General features: G+C 43.7%; 1 protein-coding gene across 5 annotated transcripts in view; it reads left to right on the top strand.

Annotated features, from left to right (window-relative positions):
• Positions 1-4,431: 4,431 nt before the first annotated feature.
• The window catches only part of FMNL2 (formin like 2), a 332,468-nt gene continuing 324,548 nt past the window's right edge, over positions 4,432-12,351 (top strand). For 4 of the 5 annotated variants that reach the window (XM_070799509.1, XM_070799474.1, XM_070799495.1 and 1 more), the window contains exon 1: positions 4,433-5,008. In XM_070799509.1, the coding sequence (XP_070655610.1) occupies positions 4,892-5,008 (117 nt within the window). In that variant the 5' untranslated portion in view covers positions 4,433-4,891. Of the gene's footprint in view, positions 5,009-12,351 lie in introns of all 5 variants that reach the window. The other variant, XM_070799490.1, reaches the window with a different exon arrangement.

Here is a 12,351-nt window from a genome sequence, read left to right as displayed (position 1 = left end):
ACAGTCTGCTTTCTCCTTCTATAGATTAATTTACCTTTTCTAGAATTTTATTTAAACGGAATAATATAGTTTATACAATTTTTTTGTCAGCATAATATTTTTCAGCATAATTATTGAGACTCAACCACATTGCTTGTATCAATAGTTCATACTTTCACTGCCACAGTTTTGCTTATTCTTTCAACTATTGATGGATACTTGATTCCAGTTTTTGGTCATTACAAATAAAGCTCCTATGAATATTATGTAAAAGTTTTTGTTTCGACATATGCTTTCATATTTCTTGGGTAAAGACTCGTGAGTGGAATGGCTCAATCATATGGTAGGTGTATGTTTAAATTTTTAAGAAACACTGAACTGCTTTCCAAAGTGGTTACATCATTTTACAATCCCAGCAGCATTGGGTGAGAGTTCTAGATACTCTAAATTCTTGCCAACATTTGGTGTGATCTTAAAATTTTTTGCCATTCTGATAGGTATATAATAGTATTTCACTGTGGCTTTATTTGCATTTCCCTGATGAGGCATGATATTGAACATCTTTTTATGTGTTTACTAGTCACAGATGTATTTCTTTGTGTTAAGTGTCTGTTCAAATCTTTTTTTCTCCACTGTTTTCCATTTATTGAATTTTGAGAATTCTTTAGGTGCTCTGGGTACAAGTCTTTTACCAGATATGTAGTTAACTCATATTTTCTTTTAGTTTGCAGTATGTCTTTGGTTCTATTAACTGTATCTTTCAAAGAGTAGATGTTGCAATGTTAGATAAAGTACAACTTATCAATTCTTTCTTACTTGTTTATATATTTGCCTTACCCAAGGTATATAAAATATTTGCCTATATTTTCTCCTAGAAGTTATATAGTTTTAGGTTTTGCACTTAGGTCTCTGATCTATTTTGAGTTGTTTTGCACATGGTGTGGGGTATGTACTGAAGTTCTTTTTTCACATTTGGATATTGAATTCCTCCACAATTACTATTTCAACCATTTGTTGAAAAGTCTATCATTTCTGTACCAAATTGCCATTGTACTTTAGTCAAAAATCTGTTGTCAATGTATGTTTGGGCCTGTTTCTGGATTTTCCATTCTATTCCATTGATCTATCTGCTTATCTTGATACCAGTATCATACTCTCTTGATTACTGTAGCTTTATAATAAGTCTTGAAATCAGATAGAGTTAGTCCTCCCATCTTTTTTTGTTTGTTTGTTTTTCAAAGTTGTCTCGGCTATCCTGCATTCATGCTAAGTCGCTTCAGTAGTGTCCAACACTTTATGATCCTATGGACTATAGCATGCCAGGGTCCTCTGTCCATGGGATTCTCCAGGCAAGAATACTGGAGTGAGTTTCCATGCTCTCCTCAGGGCGTCTTCCAGACCCAGGAATCGAACTGCGTCTCCTGCATTGGCAGGAGAGTTCTTTACTACTAGTGCCATCTGGGAAACAACCCTGGTTATCTTAAGTCCTTTATGCGTGTGTGCTAAGTCGCTTCAGTCGTGTCTGACTCTTTGCTATCCTATAAATTCTAGCCCACTAAGCTCTTCTGTCCATGGGGACAGAAGAGCTCCAGGCGATTCTCCAGGAGAGAATACTGAAGTGGGTTGCCATGCCCTCCTCCAGGGGATCTTCCCAACCTAGGAATTAAACCGCATCTCTTAGGTCTCCTGCATTGGCAGTCAGGTTCTTTACCACTAGAGCCACCTGGGAAGCCCCAGGTCCTTTATATTCCCACATAAATCTTAGAAGTGGCTTGTCAATGTCTACAAAAGTATCTGCTAGGATTTTACTTTTGAATACATTAAATTTATAGATCCATTTGGGGAGAATTGCATCTTAAAATATTTTTAGTGTACAAGCCTTATACATCTTTTGGCACATTTATCCCAGGATATACATAATTGTATTACTTTGTAGTAGAAATAAACTTTCAAAAACTGTATTTTAAATTTAAGTTTTTGAAATTTAAAATACCATTTTAAATAACATAAACGGTACACACGAAGGGAATTTTATTAGGATAACACCAGTGCCTTTAAAGAAGCTAAGTGAACTTTGCTACAGGGCACTTCCTTAAGTTAAAAACCTGAGGAGATACCAATGAAACTCAGCCAGTCTTGTAAGGAGTATTTGCTGTGAATGATGGAAAAGCTTCTTTGAAAGCAGTGACTCTGTTATAGGGGAATTCCTGATCAAGCCATGCCTGGTATCGTTTGCAAATTCCTGGCAGAGAGCAGATAAAGTTTTAATATTTCATTTTCCATGGAAGCTGAATGGATAGTCTTAACAGACTAAATGACAACTGACAAAATGCCAATAGTTTACAACTTTGCAAAATTGTAAATCATAGGTATTAGTGATCAGAAAACGAAATACATATTTTAAAATGACCACTTGGTTTTAATTTTGTGGGGAGGGAGGAAGAGGACGTCAATTAAAGGAATAAAAATGTCTTCTTCCTCTCTGTCCACACTGTCCCCTAAACAAACATTTTTCTGAGATTTTGGTAGAAATTCCTACAGAAATTATATAATGAAATGAGTGTTTTATTTATTTTTGCACTTAACAACAGTCATAAATAATAACCAAGTAGTAGAGACTGCAGAACTTGAAATGGCAGAGAGGTTCTTTTGGTTCCTGGATTTGCGCACTTTATCCCTGGCTCCTCTCAAAGTGTGAGATTATGAGAGATTAGATGTGATAAGACTTAGGGGGAAAAAAGGTCCTGGTTACTGGCAGAAATATGGCCAGAGGGAGCCATAAATGTAATAAAAAGAGATTTCTCAATCGCAGAAAAGAATCTTAGATTTTCCATCCAGATGGGCAACCCCGTAGGTGGGCTAATTTTGTGAGTCAATCAGACCCAAAGTGTATGTCTAGAGATTACAGAGAAAATAAATAGATCTGTGGGTCAGAAATGTCTCACTTGGTCTGAATTCACTGTTTTTCTTTCTCACTCATTTTCACTAGTTGGTGTGTGTGTGTCCCTGTTTTTCTTCCTTTGGTAACACATTTACTGTTAACTTTGATATAGTATAATTTTAGAAATACAGATTGCATTTATTCAGATTTTAAGTTGAATTTATTTATACTTGCTTCCTTCTTAAAAAAAAAAAAAATCAAACTATAAGTGATTTACTGAAGAGACCATACACACACATGATGTATTTGTGTATATCTGCTCCATAGGCTTTTGGTAAAAGTTCAATAGTTATTGAACATCCACTGTGTTCAAGTCATCTTGAAGTTTATAAACCTGAATGAAACATGATTCTTGATGCCTGAATTTTGGTGTGTTACCTCATCTAGAAGCAGATGATTTTTAACAAGAGGGTAACAACTCCAGTTTTATATCAGAAGCACCTGGAAGGCTTGTTAAAAAATATACCTGTCCAGGCCCTAGCTCTTAGCTTAGGGAAATTCTGATAATAGTCAGGCCCATCCTGCAGTGCAGTTTTAACAACCTCCCCATGTGAATCTGATACAGGAACCAGGATTAAGAAGCACTACTTCAAGCTAAGAAAGGACTAATCGCAGGACTGCAGCCACAAGTCAACCAGGTGGGTACCCTTGAAATCTACAAAGGGAGAAGTGGCTAAACACTTTTCTAAGGCTGTCTCTAATTTCACTGTCTCAGGAAGGGCAGGGTTGGGCCCAATCTTCTCAAGAGTACTATAGAGGAATAAAACAGCTACAGCCGAAGACCATCTCCAGAGCCTTTTCAAATGCTCTGTTCTTATTTCTCATGCAAAGCATAGTTGTGTAAATTTTCTCCTTCATTCGACTGGAAAGTCTTTCTCTAGCCAGGGAACACAGTAACCCATTCGTAATAGCTATTTGACAGGTATTTGTTTTGAATCCTCCTCATCCAAATCCTGGGGTCCGACCAGGATGTATAAATGTATATATCCATCTGAAAGTTTGTAAATATCCATAAAAGTACATTTGTTTATAAAACATTTCAACTGCACAAAAGAATATGGGAATGTGTAACATACAGAGGGAAGAAAGAACAATAAAACAAACACCCATGGACCCACATCCCAGTTTATGACGTAGGAAGTTGCCAAATACCCATGAGGTCTCCTGTTGAACAGCTCCTGAAATTTAAATCAGAAATGCGTGCATTCAATCATTGACTGATTGGTTAATTCATTCACTTGCCAAATGTGCCTGAATGCCTACTAATCGATGTAGACGATTAGTATCTCTTCCGTTGGAGTGGCGTGGGGGTGGGGGTCAAAAGTGATACTTGGCCGAAGGTTCTCAGATTGCCTTTCCTGCAAGCGGCCCTAACCCAGCCGGGCCCTCCGGAGCGGGCGTGGTTTCTGCGTGCAGACACTTTGGGCAGAAACTACTGGTCCCGGCAGTCCGCGGGGCGAGTGGGCGGAGCCGGGCCGGGGGCGGGGGCCGGGGGCCGGGCAAGAGGGGGCATTGTGTCGGGAGCGCGGAGCTGCATTTGTCTGCTCTAGGTGCTGGTCGAGCTAGCGTCGTGATCGCCGGCGTAGAGCTGAAAGTGTCAGCGGCAATCACTGTCCCGGCGGGAGACCAAGTCCGAGCAACCACGCGCCCGCTGGCCGCTATCGCTGGCAGGGGGCGGCGTGCCAGCGGAGCAACATGCAGATAGGCGCCCAGCGCCCTGACGACCCCTCCCGAGGAAAGGAGGCCGGGGCGGCGCTGGGGCGGCGGGGAGCATGAGGCAGGCCGGGGGGCGGCTCGGCTCGGAGCGCTGCTAGGGAGCGGCGCGCGCTGCACACTCGCCGGGGCGCAGCGGAGGGCGGGGAGCCGGGCTGGTTGCGCCAGCGGGCGGGAGCCGGCCGCCGGGAGCTGTTCTGATTTCCGACGCGGACGCAGGGGGCCCGGAGTAGCCCCCTGCCCCGGCGTGCAGCCAACATGGGCAACGCCGGGAGCATGGATTCACAGCAGACCGATTTCAGGGCGCACAACGTGCCTTTGAAGCTGCCGATGCCCGAGCCAGGTGAACTGGAGGAGCGATTTGCCATCGTGCTGGTGAGTGCGCGGCGGCGGCGGGAGCCGGGCCCCGGGGCCCAAGACCAGGCGGTGCAGCTGACCCCCGCTCTCTCCCCTTCTCCCCGCGCCGGGAGCGAATCCCCGGTCCCAAGGGGGAGGCTCCCGCTTCGCTTATTGTGGCCTCCTCTCCGTCCTCCTCCGATCTCTCCGCTCCAAGCCTTCTTGGGGTCCCGGGATGGGGCACGGGGATGGGGGTTGGCTGACTGGCCGGCCCCGAACCCATTGTCTGGCGGGAGAGGCACCTCGCAGCGCGTGTGTCGGGGAGGTGCGGCGTGGGCGTGAAGGGAAGGTGGCGCGGGCTTGGAGGAGGGGGCGGCTGGCCGCTAAGGCTTTTTGTTTAAGAAAGAAACTCCCCGCAAAGCCCGAGTCCTTGAGAACCATCCAGCGGGCGCCCAGCCGGGGCCCTGCGGGGTTCGGGGCTGATGGGCGCATGTGGCGGGTTGAGGGCGGCGCGGTGTGCGAAGGCGAACTTGGAGGCGGACGTCTGGCTTGGCAGAGGGGAGCTCCCCCAAAAGGGAAAGAGAAGGAAACCCGCGGCAGTGCGGCGTCCCCGTCCCTAAGCGAGGAGGGGGACATCTGAAACCGGCGCGAGAGAAGCTTCGCCTCGGCGCGTTCGTTTTCGTCTTAAATGTTAAAACAAACCACAAAAATGTGCAGTTTTGCGGGGACGTGTTGCAAGCTGTCCTGACTCTAGGGATCCCTCCCCTCCCCTCGCTAAATCTGACTCCCTCCCGGAATCCGCTTCTCCTAGCTTTCCAGCTTTGTAAATCTGAGACACTTGAAGACTTCTTTCTGCCTTTCCTTGCTGGGTGTAAATTTCTGGGCCCCTCCCAGCCTGAGCCTGTCAGTGCTGTGAGCTCAGGAGGGTGTGGCGGTCTCCCCCTCGCCCCAGCCGGCGTCTGGACCGCGGTTAGTCCCCAGACTTCGACTTTTAGTGTCTCAGCCTCTCTTAAGGGGTGTTGGGAGGGAAACATAGATTCGACGCGTTCCTAATACTTGGATTCGTACAGTTGCCTTTTCCTAGCTAGTTACCTGTACATCCTACAATAGTAGGCAGCAAGAGAAACTTGTGCTTAAGGCAGTCGAATTTCGCGTCTGCATACGGGGTTTGGGCATGTAACCTCCCAACTTTGGGGATTGACCAGAGTCTGAAGAACACTGGGACGTTTAAAAACCCTTTCTTCAGGCCCTTGAAAAGGACTGGTTTAATATGGGGACTGTTCTGGATGGCAGATTAGCTTTGTGCTCTTTGGAAGAAGAGCCCACGAGCTTTTTCACACCACCTGGAAACTCCGGCGTGGCAGTCTCGAGATAGATGAGGCTGCCTGTCTTGCACTCCGTGGTCTGAGATCTCACACAGCTGCTCCCATTGTTGTGCAGAATGAAACACTCTGAAATGGAACTGCATGGGCTTAATTACTTTTGAAGGCAGCCTGGGTGCAAACTTGACCTGTCTTTCCAGGGACAAACCTTTTTGGTTCAAAATCTTCTTCCTACCAGACTACATGGTTCTTACCTCCTAGCCTTGGGTGATCATTTCCGTCCATGCTGTGCTGGGTGGGTGTGCGTGTGTGGGTTGTGTGTGCTGGGTGTGTGTGTATGTACACTTGAAGTGGGAAGGCCAGTGACGCAGGCAAACCAGATAATAGCAATAATACAATTAAGTTCTCAACTGGGATAGCATGTTTTGCATGAGCTTTGAGTTACCCTGCTGATTAATGACACATGGTATGAATTACCCTTTAGGAAAATAATGTCCTATCATTAATATGGTGGATCTGTGTTACTGTTAAATCTAGAAGGCGCAAATTTAGTATATAGAAATTCATGTTTCTACATCACAAGCTGTTTGGAGCAGGGGTTACTGTGTAGCTCCTTTTACTGTGTCATACACAAGCACTGGATGCAGTTCCTTTCTTTAACTGTTTATAATATTTTATGCCTTTCAAAACAAACGAACAACAAAACCAAAAAATACCAGGCTGACCTTTTTTGGGTTAAGACAAAGCTTTTGGGAAAGTATCAGCTTGGGGGCCCTCTTGTTAGGGATGCACTTGAACCATGGATGTGGTACGTAACTCTCCCTAGTCAGCTCCAACTGCTCTTCAGAAATCTGTACGGGGAGTTAAAAGGAATCCTTTTTATGGGCTGATAGAAGTACAGAGTTACGGTGACTTCTCTTGTAGTCAGTTTTTTCCTAAAGGTGTCCATGTGATGCTCTCAACTGTGCTTTTTCTTCATGAATTACTTAACAAATCAGCTCAAACCATTTACTTCTGGAGATCAAGCTTGAAGGACAGGTTATAGGTTGTAATGTTCAAAGCATGTGTATGGAGGAATTCTCTGCCCTCACACAGTGGGAATCCTTTGGGCATTATTGATACTAGTTTCATTTCCTATATGATAAAGATCATGTAAGTTACTGGGAGGAAAACAGGATAGTAATACTGTATAGAAAAGTATACAAATACCTCATTGTAAACTTGGCTTACAGCAGTGATTAAGCCCTCAGATATGAAAAGTAATTCCTCTCACCCCACCAAGCTCTAGAATATTTAAAGCACTGAGGAGGGGTAAATAAAAATTTGAGTAACAGACATCCATCTATTTATCAAAAATCTTGAGATAAAACCTACTCAATGACTACCCCTTCATCAGTCCATATAAGCTAAACTGTGTATATCTAGAAAAATACTGGGCATGAATGGAAAGATGGGTTCAGGATGGGGAACACGTGTATGCCTGTGGCAGATTCATTTCGATATATGGCAGAACCAATACAATATTGTAAAGTTTAAAAAAAAAAAATCCAATCTAGAAATATAAAAAAAAATGCTGAATTAAGATCAGTGAAGGGATAGACCCTAAAAAGTTCTTTTAATAGGAAAAAAATGGAATTTTTTGAATAGAGATTTCAGTGACTGAACTTCTGTAGTTAATGACTAGTAAAAATTGGATCCAAATCTTGAGTTAAAATCCTCCTAAAGAATCTTATCCCTCCCTGAACCTGTGTTCATCATTATTACAATGATAGTTATAAACCTTATATTTAAAGGAAAAGATTACTGACTCCTTTATACACTTAACTGTTGGCATCCTTGGACCTACCCGTCAGATAGAGCTATAAGGTGATGTATCTTTGTGTGTGTACAATGTTTCTGTTACACTCTTCCATGGAAGTGTTTCATAAATTATAAATGCAGTCATCTGCTTCAGTCTTTGTTCCTTTAACGTATTTTGTATATATTTTGCATATTTCATGAGTAATATTGGCTGTGTTTTTGGGTCCCACACATTTATAATTGTCCAAGTGACTATTATATTTGTTAAACTTTGTCTAATTGTTGGGAATGCACACACACACACACACACACACACATACACACACACAAATACTCCCATGACCTTTATTCTCAGAGATGATGCTCTGAAGGTGATTTTTGGGTGTGGTGAACAATTAATTGTCCAAGAATAACTCTTTGGACATTAGATGCTCTGTATATTGTTCACTGATTTTTGGCTTGAGGTCACTGTTTACCATTTAAAATGTAAGCCCCTCAATCCCTGTGTCTAGGAGCTGTCCTTTCTGAGTCTCAGAGGAAAAGATAAATTGTAACCCTCCATCCCGGCTGCCATATCTGGGTGATAGCAGATGTCAGGCTGCTCTGCGAGCAGATTCAAAAACACAGATTTGGAAGTGGTGGCTTAGGGCTGTAGTATCTTATGTTTAACACCGGGAACTACTTTGATGTGTGATTAGTTTGAGTCAGTTTCCGTTTCAGTTTTTTTCTTGGCGCTGAGGTTGAATGTGGTCACTGTACTTAGGAAGAAATGGGAACATTTTCTGAACACCTACTCTGAGTATGCCCTATGCTTGCATGTTCTCACTGAATCCTCACAATGACTCCAGCTATCGGCAACATTAAAGATGAGGAACAAAGATTACTTAAATTGACTGAAGTTACTTAAGTTATTAGATAGCCAGTCTAGGATTTTTAACCCAGATTTGTATCTCTACTCCCGGCCTCCCCACCCACCCCTAATATTATATTATGCTTCCTTGGGCTTACAACTGGTAAGAAAGAACAAGAACAGAAAGGCCTGGAACTAGCAGTAAAGCTGTTTAAAAAAAAAAAATCTTGAATCTGGTGAGTACAAGTTTCAAAACTATAAAGTTGGCAGAAACGTCTTTGAAGCGACCCAAGTGTGGTGTACTTAATGTTTCTCTTTAGATGTCATTCATTTTGGCATCTTCACTGTGCTATTCTGTCTTCAGGCATGGAGTTAAATATTGATTTGATCCAAAAGTGTACTCTTCAGTTTTTCCTTTCAAGGCAGACTTGAACCGCCTTGTTTGGGAAGTCTGGACGTCCCAGATCAGAGCGGAGAGACAGCCTGTCAATGTGATGCATGCACTCCAAATGTAAGGACTTGTGAAAAGGACAAGGAAGGTCAGGTTTTAACATTTCAGTCTATTTCCCTCTGCAAGATGTTGTTCCTTTTCAACCACTTCCATGGAGAGCCTTTGCCGTGAAGTCCACGGAACAGATGGATGGGTAGGAGTGAAGTTAGGCCATCATCAGAGGCATGCTGATTTATTTTCTCGCTTTTCTCCTGTTGAGAGGAAAAAGGGGAGTGAGGAGGGGGAGGTTGGAGTGTTGTTTCGACCTCTTCCAGGCAGTAACCTCTGAGTTGTTTTATTTTCCAGAGTGGGAATATATGTGTACGGTGGTACTTTTCATCATGATCAGGGTGCATTTCTAATAATTTTCTAATAATCTCAATAAAAACTGAAGGTATATTTGGGTTTCTAGGGTAGGGTTGATCAAAAGCTTTTCTCTGAATTATAAATGCTTGGCTCCATTGGGAGACTGGCAGCTGCGTTAAACTGATGAAATGCAGAGGGGAGCGGGTATGTTTGCCCTTAAACCCTTCAGTGATAAGAATTACTTGCACGTGTGGCCTTTCATTTAGCAAAGAGCATTGGCCCCAGGAGTGGCAGATGTAGTTTCTAGAATCATCATCTCCTGCACCAACTTGGGCGAGTGATCTTTCCGGTGATCCTTGGTTTTTCTCCTCTGTAAATGGGAATACCATTTGACACAACTATTAGGATAGTCATGAGATTTTTGAAATCAGAGCTCTTGGAAGTGTAGCATTTCCATGGTGGGTGACTGAAAGTCACATAAGCGTAAAGAAAAGTGTAATATTTAGAGTTGTCAAAAATTGGAGAAGGAGCTTTCCAATTAGCGTTGCTAAGACAGAAGCTATATTAAAAATGCTGATAATTGGCAAGTCTTTCTGAGCCCAGGATCCAGCTGGTGAATGGCTTGCATGGTACCTTTCTTGGGGGCAGGTCTGCTACCTGCGGGTGTTGGAAATAGAATTACAGCATCCAAGACGGGGGAAGGGTCTCCTTGGAGGCTCCTCCTGGGCTCAAGGAAGCAAAAAAGTAGTGTAGGTTCATGCTTGTTTCTGGAAATTCATTCAATTTTATAAAAGCTGTGGCCTGGAGAACTTGGTCTTCATGTAAGGACAAGGTGAAGTGGGCTCCCTGGTCCTTGTATCTGAGCAAGTAACACATAAAAAGTGGCTAACTAAAGAGGCACTGAGGCCAGATGGTTGTATCTCCTTTGCAAGAGAGTGCTAGTACCTGGACTCTTCTTAGAAAGGCAGTGAATCCCTGTAAAAGCACAGATTGGAATTGCTTAGGAGGGAAGGTGGGTTCCCAGCTATGCAGATGCTTGGCAGCCCCCATCTTGTAGAGGGCTCTTCGTCTCTAGAGTGGGGACCTTTCCTACCTTCTTCCATTGTAAGAAGTCTATCCAAAGACTTTGGGGTTCCTGGTCTCTACAGAGAGACTCCTGCATCCTCTTGGTTCTCACCTACCTGAACAGTATAGGTGGAGGTAGCTCACGTCTTGTCTTTCCTTTAAGATGGTGTTTGCTCAGACTGTAGGGTGATCTTCCCACTCCTCCCCAGTCACCCCATCCTCTTTTCCCTGCCAGCTGCCCTTCCAACACAACACCACGGACTATGCTGTTTCCGGTGGATGTGTTATAATTTGGAAGGGATGTTGGAGGAAGAGCTGGAGGGTCAGAGAGCTGTTTCCTGAACTGTGGGCCAACTAAGGTCCACAAATGTGGACCAGGATGGCTCGAAATTGGGAAACACCAAGTCCCTTCTTGGAAGTATTTGTTGTAGACAGAAGAGTACTTTCTTTTCACAGTCTTAAACTGACCAAGAAAACATGCCCAGTGGCATCAGAGCTCGTGGTGGGCACCTTGTCACAAACTTTCTATAGTTTCTAGGGCACACCAAAACTGTTTCCCTGGACACATCTTCATCACTCTTGTGCCACCTGGAACTGACTTCAGTGACTTACTTCGCATGTAACCTTTGTCTACTTTTCTTGTTTGCCAAAGAAGCTTTGTTGCATTGGTAAGCTGCTGAATCCATTGCCCCAGAAGCTGAAAGCTTTGAGGTGTCTAGTCCTTGCTGTCTCCAGGAGAACCTCTCTTGACTGACTTCTGTATGGTAGATGGTGCACCAGACTTGGTTTATCCTTAAATCTTGTTGGCTTTGGGAAAGGTGTCAAGTTGTTCATGTTTTGGCCCCATGTCTGGTGCTGGTCAGTCACCTCTCTCAGGTCCTGCCTTGAGTTGAGGCTTTGCTCAGGAACCTGCCCTCTCTTCCTTGGTGTTTCTTTTCCCTGTGAAGTTTGGCTGAGTACTTTATTTGAAGTAGGTGACAAAGGGATTGACAAGCCACAGTGGTGCTTTTCAAACTTGGCTATAGTCAGCATCACCTGGGACCTTCAAAAAGACAGGTGCCCGGGTCCCACCCCCAGAGATTCTGATCAGTTCCTCTGGAGTGTGACCTGGGTGTCAGAATTTTTAAAGCTCCTTAGATGTGAGTGTGCAGCTGTGGTTGAGAGCCACGTGCCAGAGTAGTTTTTCTCCTCTCCCTCCCTGCCCAAGAGACCAAACATAAGAGTTAAAACCACAGTGAAAATCTAGAGAAATTAGGCAAAGTTGAGGAGGGTTAAAAAAAAAAAGCTCCTAAAGATACTTGATTCAACTGAAAGCACCAAGATGAGAAATATAGGAGAGATGGGTCAAAGCCTGTTGAATATTAGATTTATTTAACTATGCATTTAAGAAATGGCTGTCAAATCATAATGATAATTTGCAGAGAAAGTTCTATACATTCTAGCTTAAGAGTGAACAGTGACCCTGAGGTTTACTACTGGGATAGAGCAATCAATAAATCAATTGTATTTTTGCTTAGGCCTCTATTCTCAAGCCTAATTTTTTGTTGGT

The sequence above is a fragment of the Bos indicus genome, chromosome 2 (genome assembly GCF_029378745.1).
Source record: "Bos indicus isolate NIAB-ARS_2022 breed Sahiwal x Tharparkar chromosome 2, NIAB-ARS_B.indTharparkar_mat_pri_1.0, whole genome shotgun sequence".
Classification (NCBI taxonomy): domain Eukaryota; kingdom Metazoa; phylum Chordata; class Mammalia; order Artiodactyla; family Bovidae; genus Bos; species Bos indicus.
Note: the sequence above shows the minus strand (reverse complement) of the source record. Positions and strands in the feature narration are given on the sequence as shown.